Source organism: Poecilia reticulata, linkage group LG2, assembly GCF_000633615.1.
Source record: "Poecilia reticulata strain Guanapo linkage group LG2, Guppy_female_1.0+MT, whole genome shotgun sequence".
Lineage (NCBI taxonomy): Eukaryota > Metazoa > Chordata > Actinopteri > Cyprinodontiformes > Poeciliidae > Poecilia > Poecilia reticulata.
This window is the reverse complement of record NC_024332.1, coordinates 41,840,260-41,859,897: the sequence shown is the minus strand read 5'-3', so window position 1 is coordinate 41,859,897 and position 19,638 is coordinate 41,840,260. Positions and strand designations below refer to the sequence as shown.

Sequence of the window (19,638 nt, the reverse complement as noted above, 5' to 3'; positions counted from 1 at the left end):
ATCTGGGCTAATTATGCAACTTCCGGGCGGTTCTGAACAAAATTAACAGCAGTGGTGTTCAAAGTGCGGTCCAGGGGCCATTTGCAGCCCATCAAAATGTATTTATGCAGCCCTCAACCATGATTCATGAGTGGTATGAAATATGAATTGTTCAGTTTTAAAATGAAAATAAAGTAGTTTTGCTTATTTTTTGAGTAAAAATAATTAAAACCTTGTCTTTATATGTATTTCTGCTTTTTGTTGGTAAGGAAGGCCCCAAGTTTTTTTTGTTTGTTTGTTCCTTTTTTTCAGTTGAGCTGAGATTTCGGTTTTTAAATTGTCCTTTTCTTCGGGGCTTTTATTTTTGAAGTCTTTACAACCGGATGTTYCCATCTGTGTCGCTGCCGTTTGTCGCCTTTCCAAACAACGAGCAGAAATTTCTCCAGAAATAACTTTTCTTGATTCTTTCGTGAAGTCAGGTAAATAACTCAACTCAAAGACTCATCCTCTGAGCTTTAATGTTAGCTAATATTAAATAAATGTGTTTTCCTCTGAGCTTTAATGTCAGCTAAGATTAAATAAATGTGTTTTAGTTGTTTATGTCGCCGTGGGAAACTTTAAGTCGTTCCACTTTAAGATTAAAAACTCTTTAGCATTTTATCAATAACCTGCAGATATAGCGAAGAAAATCGGTTTTATTTCCGTAATTTTTCGCATTTGTTTGCAGATGTACGTGTTTTACAGGAGAGGATAAGGTGTTGCAGCTTCACTTCCGTGTTTATTTACAACAGGAGGGTTAGTGTAGAAAAGATCAGATTGTATCAGATGTTTATTTATTATGACCTTTAAATGTTTAGTTTAACACTAGTTGAGCTGTTTTGTTTCCCTATAAGGTTAAACAATTTTCTGGTGTTTATCATGAACCAATAAAAACGCAATTATGTTGAATCCAATTATGTTGAATTTTGATTAGTGGAGGGGTGTCCACAGTGCGGCCCGGGGACCTTTGGTGGCCTTTACACTGTTTTTTTGCGGCCCCCAACTACAATTCAAAACAATACAAATTTGGCTTGCACAGCTCAGTTGCTTGATGCAGATGAAGCATATAACTGCAATTTGGCATTTACAAAATGAACTAGCTTAATGGAAACACGTCAGTTTAAAAAAAAAAGGTTTGCTGTGACTTTTGGGGGTTATTGATTATAGTTTAATTCTTTTTCCGTTTTGGGATTTATCGTATGGTTTATCAATTATCTTTATAAATTTCTTATGACAAGAATTTTGTCATAACATAATTTTTGTTTCAATGTTTTATGTAAAAAAAAACAAAAAAAAAAAAAAACAGTCTGCATTTTTGGGATTTAGCTTAGTTAATTTGTTTAGTTCAGTCCATATTGTCCACTCTTTTCTATGGAGGATTTACAGGCATTGTCTTCTAGTTTTACTATTTAGGAAGCTGATATGGTTTGTGAAGGGCAGGTGAGTCTGGACTGCCTGAGTCTACGATTAGAGGACTGGAAAAGTTGGAGATCTGTTTCTTGTTTGATTTTAACTATTGTTTGTTTTTCTCTCTTCAGGCAGCATGGGTGTGTTTGACAACTGCTCAGTTCTTCTGGAGCTCAAAAATTTGCCATTCAAGGAGAAGAAGAAGCTGAAATCAATAGTGACGTTGAATGGAGGCAGCATTTCTTTCATAGTCAACAAACAGGTGGGAAGATCGATTTTTACCTGAGCGTTTTGGTAAACTATTAATGACAAACTTTAACATYGTTAATAAACCAGATAATAAAAGATTTATAGGTAATAAACCAGACTCTGAAAAGTGGTTAGCTTAAGTAGCTCAAATATATAATAGCTTTAGTAACTGCTAGCTTGTGCTATCTTGACTTTAAATTGCATACTCTGCTTAACTATTAGAGTTAAATTTAGTAGCTAATAGGATGACAACATCTGGATTGATGACTGATACTAGTAGCTATTAGCTTTACATTTAGTAGCTATTAGCTTTACCTTACCTAGGAGCTGTTAGCTTCACCTTTAGCAGGTTTACACCTAGTAGCTGTTAGCTTTACAGTTAGCTACACTCCTGGTGGCTGTTAGCTTTACAGTTAGTATCTGTTGGCTTTGCTCTTAGTATTTGTGAGTTTTACTCTTGATACATCTCTTAAACATCTAGTAGCTTTAAGGTTTATACTTAGTAGCTGTTAGCTTCACATTTAGAAGCTGCAACTTTACACTTAGTAGCGTTTGACTGTACCCTTAGTAGCTGGTTTCTTGACCCGTTTCATAGCCTTTATCTTGGCTCTCAGTTGTGGTTTTCAAAAATATGTAATAAAATTAGAATGTTAACATATTTATGATTTAAAATTAACACTGCAGTTTGGCATGCTGAGATAAAAAATATCTATTTTTATGATATCCATTTCAATACTTATTGAGAGATTTGTACCAAATTGGATTTATTGGCCAATTACTTTAAAGTTAGACATTCAGGGTCACATTTTTGCCTCTATTTTCCACAGTGCTCTCTGGTGGTGACCTCCGACTTGTCCAACCTGAGCTCCAACAGGCTGCGCAGCATCCAGAAGAACCAGACGCCAGTGGTCGGCTTGGATTATCTGTATAAAAGTGTGGAGAGAGGCGTTCTTCTGTCTGTGGACGAGTACAAGATGGACACTTCATCATCTCCAGATCCTCCTCCTCCCTGGAAGTCACTGCAGAGAGCTCCGCTAACTTATAAAGGTCTCAAAACATGTACAAAAATATTGTAGAAGGGCTACAAGAAGTACAATCATTAGTGAAGGTTTAGAGACCGACAGGAATTTAATTTTATTACATTTTTTCTTCCTCAGTGTAAAGACAGGTGTTGTTTTGGACCTGAGGGTCACTGTAGCATTTTTATTAAACAATCTTTATCTAAAAAACGTGTAGATTGTAGTTAAGACTTTGAATAATAATGTGTTTCTGTGTCTAACGTTGTTTCTGTTTGTTGTAGCCGAGCCTCCAAAAGGTCCCACCTCCTCAGAGGGACCAGCTGTTGAAAAAAACAATCAGTTTAGGTGGGACCATCATCATCATCATCATCATCATCATCCAAACTTCAGGCTTAATCTGAGTTTAAGTCTTTTTATCTGACTTTCACAGGGGAGATTTAGGTTAAAAGCTACAATAATGGCTAAAGGGGATTTGGAGAGTGAAATTATAATGACTACATAACTAATGAAATTATTATTTTAATGAATCAGTTTATTTTTTTACTGGAAAAAAATTATTAAATATAGAATTGATTATATGTCCCTTAAATAAGTGTTTTCATAGTTGTCTTATGATTTAATAATTTTTTTATGTTCTTTAAATGAAATTGTAAACCTGCGCCATCTTACTCAGTTGGCGGAAGTAAAGCGATTCATATAGAAACCCTGAAGTCTGATTGGCTGCTTGAAACATTCAGTTAGCTATGATTCTAAAGTCAACATTTTCGCCGGAAAGTGCAAAAAATAGCTTCGATGGTATAATTTAATTGTTTCAATTTATTTACCACATATCTAGGTGAGGAAAAATGACTCTTCTGCTTCTATATCTCTACTTTGGTCTGAAATATCTCTAATTTCACGAGCGTTAACCGTCGTTAGCTAGTGGGCGGAGCTAACGTTGATCATGTCTTCTCCGGAAACTTCCTCCACACAGGGCGACGGGAGCTCTCTTATTAGAGATACTGCAGATCAAACTATCGATATTGAGGCTGGAGTTGGTCACCCATAGTTTCTAGTAAATAATTAGCAAGAAATTAAAGTTGTAATTTAACCCTCAACTCATTAATTTACCCAGAATCTACAAGGAGTCGGTCTCTGCTCTCCCGACGTTCCCCGATGATTTCCACGTGGCGAAGTACTCCGTTTTCGGACAGGTGAGGGAAAAGTTTTATCCTCCATTTCTGTTTTGATGCTGGGATTCGTACTGATGGAGGTTTGTCTGCAGGAGAACGGCAGCAGGTTTTGCGTGTTGGAGCTGCAGAGCGCCAAAGGGGAGCAGGGACGGCGCTACCGTGTGGCCAGATACCGGAAGGACGACGTGGCGTCGAAGGTATGAAACCATAAAGATTAATGTCTATGTATGAAACAATTAAGACATCAGACGGGCAGTAAAACATGAGCCCTGCTCCGTCAGTACGACAGAGTATTGGGGCCATACTAAGAAAATAATAAATAAAATTAAGACAAAGTCATAAAATTACCACCATAAAGTGATAATACTATGACTTTAATCTTGTAATACCGTAACTTTATTCTAAAAATATGACTTTATTCTGGTATTACTATGAATAATTCTTGAAATATTTTGACTTTCTTGTATAACGTTATTTTCTTATTATGTTTGACTTGCTTTTTGTAATTCTATGGCTTTATTCTTAATATAGTATTTTTTTTATTTGTTCTTATGACCCTAATTCTTCATCATACTGTCAGGGCTCATGTGTGCAAAAAAAAAAAAAAAGTCCTACTGATATTTTCAGTAGGATTTTAAAACAAAGGAATTTGACATTTGGAGAAGGTAATGGCTTTTTTAATCTAATTCTGCATTTTTCAGTTCAGTGTTCCAGTACAATAGATGCATAATAATCCAAATATTTGGTGTCTTTAGCAAAAACTGAATCAGATCAGAAGTCCCTGACTTATTCCTTAAATCTTTCTGCTTTTTGTCTCCTGGATTTTCCTTAAAATCATCTTGGAATAAAATGGTCTTAAATGGTTTTTCCAACAGAAGGCAGCTGTGATGGATCAGCTGGTGTTCCTGTCCACCTCAGAAGAAGCTGTGGACGTTTACAAGGCGCTGAGTGAAGAACTGGAGCGCTCTGAGCTGCAGAGGATGAGCAGCTTACCTGCTGAGGCGCCACACCTGGGCTCCGCCCCCCTGGAGCAGGTCTGATACACACTGCACCACACGTGGCATCATACAGCCGAACAACATTTAGTGCCTCCTCTCCCTGCTTTTTCAAACAGCCATGACACATCATTTAAATTGGTTATCAGTCATAACAGCAGTATTAACCAAATTGTACAACATTGTGCAAAATTCACATTTTACAAATTTTTGCTCTTGCACTTGGGTCTAAACTGCTTCTAAGAGTTAAAAAAACAGTTATTTGGCAATGAGTTTTTGGCAATGACACAAGAAACCCAAGTTTCTTGTGTCTGGAAAATGAGCCATTTCAAAAACCTTCTGCCTATATAGTCACAAATCAGCAGTCACTGCCTGTTACCTAGCAACCCCAGCAGAGTTCCACAAGTCACCTAGTAACCCAAGAGGAGCTCCAGCACATTTGGTCAGCTGGTTTCATTGCGGTGTGCATTGTACAATGGCTGCTGGAAAAGACAAGAATTTGGTTGTTGATTTACCATCCAGAAACTATTGCTGCATTCTTGTTGGTTGTTTAGGAGGCTCTGCTTCTGCTTTTCAAAGATGTATGATTGAATAATTGTACATCTGTTTGCAGCCATTTTCCTGTCTGAGTGTAAATGTTGGGTTGGGGGACGTAGTCAGCAGCAAATTATTTGGATGTAAAGTGACAGGAGGCCCTAAAACAATCTCATTATCAAAGAATTATTTTGCACATTAAAGTGTAATGAACATGTTTTGTATGATCCTAACCTGTTCAAGTAGGTCACCTTTAATCACCTGCTGACCTTGATGTTTCTGATCTTCTCTCTGAATGACCTTCAGCTGCTGCTGGAGGAGAAGCTGAACTCTGGTGAGTTGTCCCCTGACGTGGCGGCGTTTGTGGAGCTGTTGTGGACCGAAGCTCTCGGTTGCCTTGGAAACATCCTCAGAGTTCCCATCTCCAGACTCAGCCTGAACGATGTGGGTTTGCACCGATCTGCAGTCGGATCAGGGTCAGATCCGAGGCTCCGTCCTGATGAAGCTGTTGCTGTTTCAGGTGAGCAGAGCTGAAGGCCTTCTGCTTCAGGCTCAGAGGAAACTGAAGGAGGGAAACGAGGATGAGGCGTCGTCCCTCCTGGACGAGGTTTTCACCCTGCTGCCTCACCGGGAGCCCAGACCTCAGTCACCTACAGCCAGGTTTCTGTCTCAGAAGCTGGACCTCTGTCAGGTAACACCAACATGCAGCTTTATGGTGGGATTTTTACACGAGAGATTCCCTAACACTTTGATTAGCATTAGCTTCTGGCTGGATATGCTACAAAATATGTAAAGACACATCAACATTACAATGTGTTTTTCTTACTATTCAATAGTTATTACATTCATTTAGTCTAAACAAATGTTTAGACTAAACTGTCTTCTGGTTTAGTTGGCCTTGAGTTCTGTAGTGGACAGTTTTATTATCAGATAATATGCTATGACATTATTAATATGATGTTTGTGCCATAATACATTACCTTTATAACCATTTATAAAGCGCTTTTCAAGGCACTCTAAGATGCTGAATCAGTGACTAAGGGCAACTATGGTGGAATAAAAAATAAAATTGTTCCCCACAGTCCCCTCTTTTTATTATAAGAAATATTAAATATTTATTATTAGGCCTGTCATGATAACACATCTTGTTGGACGATAAATTGTCCAAAAATATTGGGCAGTTTATTCAATTTTGAAAACGGCATTATTATGCCGTTTTTTAAATAACGCAAGAACACATTCTTGAATTATTATTAATTTTTATTATTAACTTTAGCAGGAAGTGAATCATTGAAAGTCAAAAATGGAAATCAAAGAAAAAAGGGCAAATTTTCATTTAGAACAAGCTCATGCTAGCAGCAAGTAGGACCGAGAAATTTGAGTATTGATCTGGCAGTACAGGAGGGAAATGGAGCCACTGCACGTAAACTCGGCATGAATGAAACTATGGTTTGGCTTTGAAGACGGAGGGCTGCGTCATAATAAATCTGCTGGATTTATTAGCAGTGTCCTTGTGGAAAACCAAGACCAGTGGAGATACCAGCGGCTTATGTACATTTCCAGTTTGTTTGTTTTTTTTAATTTGTAGCTGCAGCTTATAGTTTGGTGCGCTTCTATATTCCGCAAAATACGGTAATTTATTTCTTATTGTGACTTATTTAATATTTATTGTTGCTAATTTCTTTTCTCCTCTTTCCTCCAACCTTGTAGCTAGCGTCCCCTGGTGGTCCCCAGTGCTTGGCTAACTTGATTGATTGATTTTCCTCCAGTTAATCCGAGATGTTCTGAATGTGAGCGAGATGACCATGAACGACCCGAAGCCGTCCTCCGTGGGGAAGTACCGCGCTCTTCGCTGCCACATCGAAGCCATTCCCCGCAGCAGCTCAGTGTTTCAGAACGTCGCCGCCCTGCTGGCTGACAGGTCTGTTGTCAAATTAATAATGAAAAAAACCTACAGATCCTCAACATAAACCTTTCCGGAAATAAAACGGCAAATATCTCTGTGTGTTTTCAGGCCGGTGCAGATCCAGCAGATCATGTGCGTCAGCAGGGCGGTGGAGCTTGAAACGTTTCAGAGCGAGATCGGGAACGTTAAGCCCCTCCTCCATGCGTCCAGCCCCAGCAACTTTGTAGGAATTATGTCCAGGTGACCAGAAAATTTCATAAGAGTGGCCTGACCAGGACAGTAAAGATTTTAGGGGGCCAAAAATTAATTATATATATATATATAAATAATTTATTTTGTATTTATTTATTGCGTTTTACGTTTATGATTTGGCATTAGTTTCCACCATATACGAGGTTGGTGTAGCGCTTTAGCATTCGCTTCCAGTAAGTCCAGTGATGGTTTAGAGCTTTAGCAGAACTAATGTTAAGTAAAAGTCAACAAACCATGTTACCTTTAACATCGTTTGTTTCATTTAAGTGTGAAAACACGAGTTTGACCCTGTATCTCCCTCCTCAGAGGTCTGCTGCTTCCCCATGTGGGAGTGGAGCATCATGGGATTACGAGAACGGACATCGGGAACCTTGGCAGCGGGATTTACTTCGGTGATGCTGTGAGGTTGGTTTGTAAACAAACTTCATCCATCTTGTATGTTTATTGGTGTGAAAATGACGTTAGAACAGTTTAAGATGTTCTGGTTGGCCTGCTGCGCTCTGGGCTCTCTCTGTGTTCTCAGAACCAGTCTGAGGTACGCCCACCCCAGTGAAACAGACGGATCGCGCTTCCTGCTAGTCTGTGATGTGGCTCTGGGAGTWTGTAAGAACCTCTATAAGAGAGACCAGACTCTGACTGAGGCTCCTCAGGGCTACCACAGTGTTCATGGAGTCAGACAAACCAAAAAAACTACATCTGATTTTGAGGTGGGAACAGAAGCTGCATATCCATCGCTTGTTCAGCATGTTAAAGTTCTGCTGCGCACTAAGGAAACTGATTTCTGTTTTCTGTCTGCGCTGCAGGATGATGAGTATGTGGTTTACTCTCTTGACCAAGTGAAGATGAAATATGTAGTTCAGTTCAGAGTGGAAGGAGACGAGCAGAAGGACTTCAGTCCGGATATCAACCTGACAGCAGAACCCATTGAGCCTGCCAAGAACCCAGGTGAGCTGCAGATACCTGACATTAGGTCGCCATGACGACGTACTTTTGTTGCTACTCTACAAGAATATTGGTAGAGAAACCACTCAAAACTATTCAGAGCCACAGAAGGCACCTGCGCCGCACTTTGGACACCCCTGATTTAAGTTTATGTCACAGTAACCATGTATCTATAAAGAATTAAGTAATAAATATGTCTTAGTGTATTTTTGCTGTGGGTTTTTAGGAAACATTGACCTGAGATAATTAGCAATCCATCCAGCTTCTGGGAAAAAAAATTTAATTAAAAATGAAATCTAGTGATTTCATAAACTAGGTTTCAATAATAAAATAAAAAGCTTCAGTGTGGTTTCTACTTTCAAATATATTCCCATCTAATGTGTTTGAAAGTAACAAGCAACTCTTCTGCAGATCTGACTTCAGATTATGTGGAAGAAGATCTAGAAAACGTGAAGAACCCTCTGGAGGACGTTAAAGCTGGTCTGTTGGACAGTTCAGGCCAGCAGCTCCCCCTGCAGGCCGTCCATGTGAAATGCAAACTGATGGATCTGCTCTCCCAGGTTGGAAAGGGAATCCCCTGGATCGTCTTGGTGTTGCACTAATCCTGATTCTGGTTCTGATTCAGGCTTTTTCCTCTGTCAGGTCATCATCTTCCAGAAATACACCAATCAGAGCTCAGTGCCCATTGAGGCGAAGTACGTCTTCCCGCTGGACGACTCGGCTGCCGTGTGCGGATTTGAAGCTTTCATCAATGGGAAACACGTGGTGGGAGAGGTAATCTGAAGCTGAATATTTCACAAAACAAAATACAACCTCATTTAGAAAACAACAGCACTGACATAGTTTAACCCACAGTGTTGTCTGTTTTTTACTTTTCTCTAAAATCAATTTGGTCTTATATGTTCATTAATTGATTCATTTCAGGCTAAAAAACATTTTATTTACAAGTTATTCCATAAGTTATTTTGACAGGCATGGCTAATCCACCTCATTTGCTTTTGCCGCTCCTCTTTAAATCTTTTTCTGGCCATATTGTTAGAAAGATGTTGCAGTAGGGGATATAACCAGATCCCTTTATTTGCTACAAATGGTCAAGCGTTCACTAAAGGAATGCCGTTACTTAACTTTGAGAAGGAAAATGTTTTACTTATTCAAAAACGGAATTGAATTATTATTGTTATTATTATTTTTTCACATTTAACATATTTCAAATTTTGTACAAAAAAGGCTGAAGTTGTTAAATGGAAAATCTGCAGAAAGGGCCAATTGTTTTTCCCCAATTAACCGTCGGTATACCAAAAAAATAGTTATTTGCAGCTCTTATTGAAACCCCAAAAAAAAAAAATAATCCCAAAGAAGGTTGGGGCTCTTTTGCATCAATTACTGCATCCAGGCGACGTAGCATGGAGGTGCAGTGGAAGCCCGGGTTGCTTTTTAATATGACCGTTCTGCTGCGTTTTTGTTCTCAGGTGAAGGAGAAGGAGACGGCTCGTAAGGAGTACAAACAGGCGATAGCGAAAGGCCACGGAGCGTACCTCATGGACCAGGACGCTCCTGTACGTCCGGCAACATCCTGATGGTTTCAGGAAAGTATTCCAGCTTCTGATTGGTTCCTCTCTGCAGGATGTGTTCACCATCAGCGTGGGCAACCTGCCGCCCGGCGCCACCGTCCTCATTAAGGTGACCTTTGTGTCAGAGCTGGTGGTCAGAGATGGGAGCATCCTGTTCTCCCTGCCGGGCAGCGTGGCTCCGTGGCAGGAAAGCGCTGCGCTCAACCAGACCACACAGGTAGGGGCCGGAGCCTGTACTCGGAGGTGGGGCCAATATTTGGTGGGTGTTTAGAAACATTTTAGAGGAAATTTCTTTCAAAATAGTTGCCATTTTGTGGCAACAAAGTACAAAACTTAATAGAATGATGTGTTGTTGCGCTTATCTAGAATACATCGTTTCCACAAGTCTGAACCGGAAGTGGTTCTGCCACTAAACCGCCATCTTGGTAGGCAAGCGTAGCGCGAAGCATAGCAAAACTGTGGCTTTGAGATCAAAAAGAAAACATATTGACCCTTTGACCAAAGTGCAAGAGCAACGTATGTCTAAAAAATGGCTGCTGTCATAGTTCACTGCCTTGTGAACACAAAGGCGTTTACCCTAATACAATCAATGTTTAAACAGCTTTGTAAAGGACGTACAAACTCTTCGTATGAATAACAAAGTTCTGGTGACTGGCAGAGTAAGTCCATGTAGTAACAGACATGTAGGCTACATGTTCACTGACAAAAACTATGTTGGCAAGCTAATTTTTCTTGTTCAGCAGTAAGTACTACAGTAAATATTACTGATATTTATCTTTTTCTAAAAGATCATATAGCGGGATCTTTAAATTTTAAGTGTAAATGTGACTTATTTCTCAAAAGGAATGGGTATTACTATCATTTTCTTTAGTCAATTTAGGAATAATTTTAATCAGAGATCATTTTATGTATTTTCTTACCCATCAGGTCTCTGTGGAGAAGGTTTGTGTGGCCAATGAAGCAGCGAGGTGAGAATAATTGAATTTAGTTTTTTTTTTTTTTTTTAACTCATGACATCACTGATCTGTTTTCTTATTGTGTTGGATTATTTTAACCTTTAACCTTTTTGTTTGGTTAAGTAAATGTGAAGAAACAGACTGTTGTTCTTTCTGGTCTTTAGAGATTTTACGTTGGACATGTCGGTAGAGATGCCATTTCAGATCTCTAGCCTGACGTGCATCACCCATCAAGTCAAAATGAAGGTGCCATCTCTAATAAACACAATCGCATCATCTGCATATTGTTACAAGTTAATTTTTCTGGTTTCATATTTAGTATTTTTATAGAGTTTTACCTCTTAAACCTGTTTTTTGACGGTCAATCTTTACTGTTTACCTGTTTCTTATACAATCAATGTTTGGAAAGTAACTTGCAAAGTAACAGCTCTGAAGGCAGTGAAGTTGTTCTATTTTTATGTAACTCATTTTGTTTGTATTCTGTCGTCCAGAGGACTGACTGTAAGGCAGTAGTCAGTGTCCTGCCGGGTCAGGTCATGGGGTCAGATGGTTTCCAGATGTCTGTCACTCTCTCTGAGGTTCATCTTCCCAGAATGTGGGTGGAGAAACACCCAGACAAGGACAGCCAGGTCTGTTTGTCCTTCCCTCTTTCCCTCTGTTTTTGAAGAGTCCCTGTACTGAACCCTGAGATACTCCACACTCAGTGAATTAACCCTCTACTCTGCTGCAGGCCTGCATGCTGGTTTTCTACCCAAGCTTTGAGTTTGACTCCAGCTCTGAAGGCAGTGAAGTTGTTCTTTTGCTGGACACGTCTGAGTCCATGAAGGGAGAATCGTTCCAGCTGGCCCAGAAAATCGCCCTGCAGGTTTTAAAGAATCTGAAGAACGACGTCAAAATCAACATCGTTTTATTTGGAACAGGTTGGTATAAGAGCAGAGAAGTGGTCAGAACTGAAATCTGACTCACTGTTTTATTTTGGGACTGGATATTATTTAAATCATCCAAATCAAAACTTGAACCAGCTTGACGTTTCAGAGACTTTTCCCAAACTTGCACTGTAATTTCCAGAAACACACCACAGGTTGCTTTCCTTAAACTTGCAGGACACTTTCCAAGAAATTCCATGTTACTCTCCCAGAACTTAAGGGTTTCTTTCCTAAAACTTCTAGATTTCTATTCTTGAACTTGCAGGTTACTTTCCATGAACTTGGAGATTACTTTCCGTAATAGGTCACTTTTCTTCAACTTGCTAATTGCCATCCTGGGAGAATTTAATGTAACCTTTTTCATACAAAGTGCACTTTCTTAAAGTTTCCTGTAAATAATTTAAAAGTTGCAGAAAGGACCCTATTGGCTCCTTGAAATGATCCTCTAAGTTGCTAAAATGTAGGAAAGTACAGATTATATTTGATATTAGTACTGAAATATTTTAATTCCCTCCAGGTAATTTCTGCATCTGACTTTTCACCTCTTAAATTAAAACTTCCATCCATCCGTCCATTTTCTTCCGCTTATCCGGGGTTGGGCAGCAGCTTCAGAAGGGAGGCCCAGACTTCCCTCTCCCCAGCCACTTCTTCCAGCTCCTCCGGGGGAATCCCAAGGCGTTCCCAGGCCAGCCGAGAGACATAGTCCCTCCAACATGTCCTGGGTCTTCCCCGAGGCCTCCTCCCGGTGGGACATGCCTGGAACACCTCACCAGGGAGGCGTCCAGGAGGCATCCTGACCAGATGCCAGAGCCTCAAGTGGCTCCTCTCGACGTGGAGGAGCAGCGGCTCTACTCTGAGTCCCTCCCGGATGACCGAGCTTCTCACCCTCTCTCTAAGGGAGAGCCCAGCCACCCTGTGGAGGAAACCCATTTCAGCCGCTTGTATCCGTGATTTCGTTCTTTCGGTCGTGACCCAAAGCTCATGACCATAGATGAGGGTGGGAACGTAGATCGACCGGTAAATCTAGAGCTTCGCTTTTTGGCTCAGCTTTCTCTTCACCACGACGGACCAGTACAGCGCCCTCTTCGCGGCAGACGCTGCCCCAATCCGCCTGTCGATCTCCCGCTCCCTTCTTCCCTCATTCGTGAACAAGATCCCCAGATACTTAAACTCCTCCACTTGAGGCAGGACGACCCCCCTGACCCGGAGAAGGCACTCTTCCTTAATTAAAACTTGTGTTGGTTTATTTAGCTTCTATATTCAGGAGCAACCACCATCTCCTCTCCATCAGCCTGGCTTCGTTTTTTGATTTGTCTTGTTTTTGGTTTTCAGATCACACAGAAGCTTTCCTGACGGCTCAGAAACTCGACGAGGTTCAAGTTGAAGCCAAGAAGTTCATCAAGGTGAGTTCAGACTCTTTAGCAAGGTTTTTATTTGGAGAAAATGCTAATAATTGTACAAATTAATGCTTTATTTTTAAAGGTGTTTTCATTTGTAGCATTTTTAATTTTTAAATGGCTGCACAAGTGGTTAAATGAAATAAATGATTAATGTCAAAGGAAAAGAAAAATCAAATACTAAAATAATCATTAGTTGCAGTTCTACTTGGAATTAAAATGTATTTCCAAATTTTACCAATAATTCTCTTCTGTCTGCTGTTAGAGCTGCTCTTCAGTAGGGGGCAGCACTGAGCTGTGGCGGCCTCTCCGGGCGCTCAGCCTGCTGCCGCCGTCCGCCGGCGTTCGAAACCTGCTGCTGCTGTCGGACGGCCACATCCAGAACGCGGCGGCCACCCTGCAGCTGCTCAGAGACAACGCCCAGCACAGCCGCCTCTTCACCTGCGGCTTCAGGTGAGGAAGGTCTCCATCCCTCGCTTCCTTTTCATGTTTAGTTTCTCTTCTAACCAGGTGAAGTGGTTGTGTTTGTCATTTCAGCTCCACAGCCAATCGCCACATGTTGAGAGCCCTGGCGCAGGCAGGGGGCGGGGCTTATGAGTTTTTTGACTCTAAAGCGAAGCACAGCTGGGCTGAGAAGGTGAGACTTTCTAATTCACATGACAAACTCGCATCCAACTTTTCTGTTGGGCAAAAGTTTGAGTCGTAATCACAGTGTGACTCTGGCCAGTCGAGGCTATCGCTCACTCCTAACATAGCCTTGTTAGCTAATTAGCTTTTTTGGATCTATCACAGGCAAGTGCAAATTTATTGCCAGTCGTCCGGTTGACGTTTGTACATTTCTGCAGAGCTCATGCCGCCCCCTCCACAAGATACCGCCCTGGGTGGTATCCCATGTCGACCATATCAGAAACCGCCACTGACTACAAGTTTATTACAAATTCTCTGCAGGACTTGTCAAAAACGTGGGGTGATGTTAACTCTCACCTGCAGGTGGCAGCATTTCCTAATTTTACCACACACCTGCCTCWCTCGCCTATCTGAAGTTATAGACCACGGTCAATACGGCGAGTCACAAAATATTACTTTTAATGTCATACATTATATCATTTTAAATTGAGCAACATAAAATCAATTATTTTGATTGCATAAAATCAGAAACAATCACAATATTCTGGATGAACTGATCAATAAAAAGAAGTATCTATAGAATTTAGAGACAGCTATTTATCAATATTTTAACAATTTGTTAATGGGTTTTATCAATACATTCTGGCACAACTGGCCCTTGACAACATCTATGATCTTTATATGACCCAAAATAAATGTCAGTTTAATTCATTTGTACAGTTCTCTACATGCTGCATTTTACAAGGTGAACATTCGTCATGAAGATGAATTTGAGTCTTTATCAGCTGAACTGGAGACATTGTGACACCTGAACATGCTGTGGCTGCAGGTGGAGCGCCAGGTGAAGCGCATGTCGTCTCCCGGCTGCAGCTCCGTCTCTGTGAAGTGGCAGCAGTTCAACCCCAGAGCTCCTCCAGTTCAAGCCCCGAAGCAGCTGAACGCTCTGTTCAACGACTGCCACACGCTGGTTTACGGCTTTGTGCCCCACTGCACTCAGGTATTCAACTGGTTCTTCTCTGCTTTACCTGCTGGGCCAGGTGGATCGTTGATTAGAGAAATGACAAAGGAGAGTTCAGTTGATTATGAACTGTTCTGGTTATGAAGTGGCTGCAACTAACGATTAATGATGATAGTAATAAAATCTGTGATTTTTCATGCAGGCTACTCTTCTTGGAGATTTGCGTGGTCAGGAACTTCAAACCATGGTGTCAACAACAGAGCTGCAGAAGACCAGAGGAACGGTACGGCTGTTCATTATCTGTATAAACACATTGAAACATGAAAACAATCAACCTCAGCTGTGGATTTGTTGTTTTAGTTTCTTCATAAGCTCACAGCGAGAGCCCTGATCAGAGACTACGAGGATGGGAACCTTGATATCACCGAAGCTGAACACGAGGTCAGCATGCGTGTCACCTTTGACCTCAAATCAGAGCTAAACTTTGTTGAAACTCCTGTTTTTGTGTTTTCAGGGTAAAAAAGCAGAGCTGAAGTCMTTCATCATCGATCTGAGCAAAGAGTTCTCCATACTGTCTCAGTTCACCAGCTTCGTGGCCATCGAAGAAAGGGTCTGTTTGTTTTCATGTCACATTTAGAGTTGTGTTTTTGAATCAAACCAAAGTAAATTTTTCCTGGTTTAGGATTCTGGGAAGCCAGACGATGGCGTCACAGACATCCCAAAGCTGATCGCAGAGGAGGATGTGGACTTCCTGCCATACATCACCTGGACTCTTCCTGAGGACAAAGAAAAAGTGAAAATATTTCTGTTAAAATTCCCGGGGTATCAAAACTGTACGAAGAGGTTTAATCTGTTTGGTTATTTTTAAAATACTTGTTTTACAGCCGCATCGGACTCCATTTTAATTCACCTCAGTGTACATTTGATCTACTGGTGGGAATAGCTGCATCGAAAACATGTGATGTCCCTCAGGGATCAACTCTTTGTTTTCTACAACCAAACTGAAGAAATGTTTCTGGACACGTGGCAATTTATTGCTAAAGAAAACATGATCATAATACATCAGTTCTTTAAGATTTTTGGTTTTCTCTGCTACAGTAAAATACAAATTTAAAAGCTTTGAAAGCTGAGGAGATAATTTGAAGGGTTTTAAAGAAATGGTTCTGCTTTTCATAAAACCCTAACCTCAGGTTTGCGGCAGGAACTGGATAACAATTGTGATAAATAGTTAATTATTGCCCCTGTAACTGATTTTCTTCTATCTGCTCTCTTCTTTTCAGGTGGTGATTTGTGATGAAGAGGTACTGATTATTTTTTAACTGAAATTTTAAACAGTTGCAGCTAGAATAAATATGTCTTACTGTTTGGTATTTTAGAGGAACAGTGATTCCTACCAATAGATTTGCAGCTACTGAAGTGATCAGATGCAGATCAAACCTTTCTAATCAACTTTCTGTTCCTGCTTTCTGTTTCTTTTACAGATATCTGAAGAAGGCTATCAAGAGGTATGAACCTTCACACATAAATCTAGTATGTGTATCATATGGCTTTAACTTTATGATACTTTAATACTTAACAAGAACAAGTATTTATAGAGTACTTATTGGGAAACTTTAAGCTAGCTGTAGGCAGGTTTAGACTATGAGACCCGTACAGTTTTTTTGGGATCTTTTACTTAACCTTCCTCATTAGTTGAATACATTTCCATATTGTAGGATCCAAACAGAAACCTGTTTACATAGATGGATGAATAGGTTTTGGTGCTACAGTGTCGGCAATCCTTGAAACAGTTCTAAGAACCAGCGGAGCCTTCATATCAGATGGGATTGATGGCTATTAAATCCATCAGATTGATCAGATGACTCCTTTCCCCCTCCTCCACATTGAAAGGAGCTCTAATCCCAGAAATGAAAATTAATACAATGATAACCATTAACTCCCAAAAGTCACATCAGTTACTCTTTGAAACCTATGTAGAGTCACTCCAAAGCTTAGGAAGAGGTGTGACTTAAAAATAAAGGACTGGTTGCTGATTTATTGGTTTATCAATGATAAAGTCCAATGATCCACTCATTCCAACATGGAGCTCTTATCAGCATCTTTGACTTTTTCTGGTTTATCTAAAATTTTATTTAAATCAAAGAAATGATGGATAAAAATTACTTGAACTTGAATGTTATGTGTCTCTGTTACAGATGGTGTTAGCAGAGTTCTGCAACACTATAGAGGTAACAAACAGAGTTTCCACCACTGTTGTTTTTTTATCTACTCCTTTGCAATTTGTTACTTTAGGTCCTTATGGCACATTTTCTCAACAAATGTTTAGAGTTACAGCTAGAAGAAATCTATCTAAATGGTTGGCATTTTACATTAACAGTAATTTTAGCTAATAAACTTTAAAAAAGTAACATAAGTGATCAAGTGCAGATCATACCTTTCTAATTCAATTTCCTCTTTCTGTTTGTTTCTTTTACAGTCATCTGACGACCTCGGTGGCGATGTACGAACCTTTAAACACAATAATAGTATTTGTAACGTATGGTTCAGATGTTTTTATTGAAGTGACTTTCTCTTTACATCTGGGTCTTATTTAGTGATGAGGCTTAACAAAAACCAGTAGTCATGGAGTATCWATAAAGGCTTCAACTATGACACAAAACAGTTTTTTCTGGGACTTTTACTTCATCTTTCCCATTAGATGGATGCATTTCCTCTGTGGGGTAAAACCCAGGCCTGCTTAGATAACTGTAACATCAGCAATTCAGTTAGCAGAGATCTGAGGACAGTGAAACCAGTGGAGCCTTGATATCAGATGGATGTTAGATGAACTGTGGTAATCATGACTCCTTTCCTCTCCTCCACATTGAACGGAGCTCCAATCCCAGAAATGAAAATGAATGAAATTATAACTCATAACTGCCAAAGGTCACAGCAGTTAGTCTTCAAAACCAACATAAACAATAAAATTTCAACTAATTTTACTTTAATTATAGAGACATCTGTCTATATAATGTTAAATGCCAACCATTTGGGAATCCAGGAACCGTCTGCTGATCTCAGAGACACGATTGTCTTGAGGCACGACTCTGGAAAAGATACAGAAATGTTTGTCCCTGCAATATTTCTCAATATCTTTGGATCTTTCTGGTTTATCTGATTTTCACATTGAAGGAATGATGGACAAAAATACTGCAACTTGATTGTTATGTTTTCCTGTTGCAGATGGACTTACGAGGTGTTTCTCGCTTCGATGATGAACCTATTCCCATAAGAGCACGTAGAAAGGTAACATGGAGTTTTCACCACTTGTTTTTCTAGCTGCGTCTTTCCAGTTTGTTACTTTAGATCCATATTTCTCAACCCCTTTCAGGGCAAACGCAGCAAACCAACAGTTGGTTGTTTACATACTATCTGTGGTTCACCTGTGACTTACTCTCAGGATACTGATGTGAAAATATTGGAAACTAGACAAGTACRTAGATATTACTTGCATCTAGTAGAATCTTTGTAGATATGACAGGTAATTGTAGGCTAATTACAGGATATTTACAGATGATTCAAAGATTTTATGAAGAAGCACAAAAGGGTGTCAGTACAGTTATACTGGTATCTATAGGTGTCCTTATGGTGTCAATATGATGTATTTTCTCTAAGTGGCAGCTAGGTATTGATTATTTATTTATTTCTGCCACTTTAGATAAATGATGACTTCAACTAATAAAACCTGATCAGCACTGATCAGGTTTTATTAGTCAATATAAGTGATCAGGTGCTGATCATTTTAACTCGCTTTCTGTCCCTGATTTCTGTTTGTGTTTCTTTTACAGAGATCTAACCGGTGGAAGGTAAGAAGGGTATAAACCTTCACACACACATCTAGTATCTGTATCATCCTAGAATAATAGAGATCGACATCAGATGGGATTAGTGGATGTTAAATACTGTAACAATCGTGAATCCTTTTCTCTCTCCTGCACATAGAAGGGAGCTCCAATCCCAAAAGTGAAAACCCATGTCATTACCCAAAACCCCCAAAAGACACAACAATTACTCTTAGAAACCTATATAAAGTCACTCACAGCCTTTACTGAGGTAATCGGACTGGTTGTTTCTGTCACACTTGGTCCTTCTTGGTTTATCACCAAATAAAATCTTATTATCCACTAATTTCTCAGGTAATGGAGCACTTAGGCGATCTGGACTCTTTTCCTCTCTCCTCCACATTAAAYGGCTCCAATCCCAGAAATGAAAATTCATAAAATTATAACCATCAACTCCTAAAAGTCATAGCAGCTCCTGAAGGGCTCAGCATGGTCAAATCTAAGTCATCAGGTTTCAGGATTGTTGTTTTCACACACAACGTTCAAGGTCCACAMTGAGCCGAGCTCCTGTGAAACTCCTCCCACTGCAGTATTTGTCAWGGTCTCTTGTCATATGTGTGACTTACAACAACAAACACAGTGATTGTGACATCATGGAGGAGCGACCATAATGAGTTTACAAGTTCAATCAATCACATAACATGCAGGGGGGCAAAATCTTTGCCAGGAAAGTGGTGACAAGAAGGGCGGACAACATGATGCCGTGAACAGAATGACTGGATTTTTGTTATGCAACCATGAATATGGGAACCGACTTACTCTCAGGATACTGATGTGAAAATATTGGAAACTAGACAAGTACATAGATATTACTTGCATCTAGAAGCA

General features: G+C 40.0%; 1 protein-coding gene across 1 annotated transcript; it reads left to right on the top strand.

Moving 5' to 3' along the window:
* The first annotated feature begins 350 nt into the window (after positions 1-350).
* LOC103461836 (poly [ADP-ribose] polymerase 4-like) lies at positions 351-18,804 on the top strand. Its single transcript, XM_017303692.1, has 36 exons — positions 351-458; positions 1,557-1,687; positions 2,502-2,721; positions 2,975-3,038; positions 3,808-3,886; positions 3,958-4,062; positions 4,741-4,899; positions 5,701-5,838; positions 5,915-6,085; positions 7,164-7,315; positions 7,409-7,540; positions 7,859-7,957; positions 8,076-8,259; positions 8,356-8,497; positions 8,906-9,054; positions 9,137-9,268; positions 9,964-10,050; positions 10,118-10,282; positions 10,993-11,033; positions 11,186-11,267; positions 11,513-11,650; positions 11,752-11,941; positions 13,280-13,350; positions 13,610-13,797; positions 13,882-13,981; positions 14,801-14,968; positions 15,132-15,212; positions 15,290-15,370; positions 15,444-15,539; positions 15,612-15,722; positions 16,210-16,230; positions 16,411-16,434; positions 17,125-17,157; positions 17,406-17,429; positions 18,152-18,214; positions 18,757-18,804. The coding sequence occupies exons 2-36, from the start codon at positions 1,562-1,564 to the stop codon at positions 18,787-18,789; spliced, it is 3,849 nt and encodes a 1,282-aa protein (XP_017159181.1). The 5' UTR covers positions 351-458; positions 1,557-1,561; the 3' UTR covers positions 18,790-18,804.
* Positions 18,805-19,638: the final 834 nt, after the last annotated feature.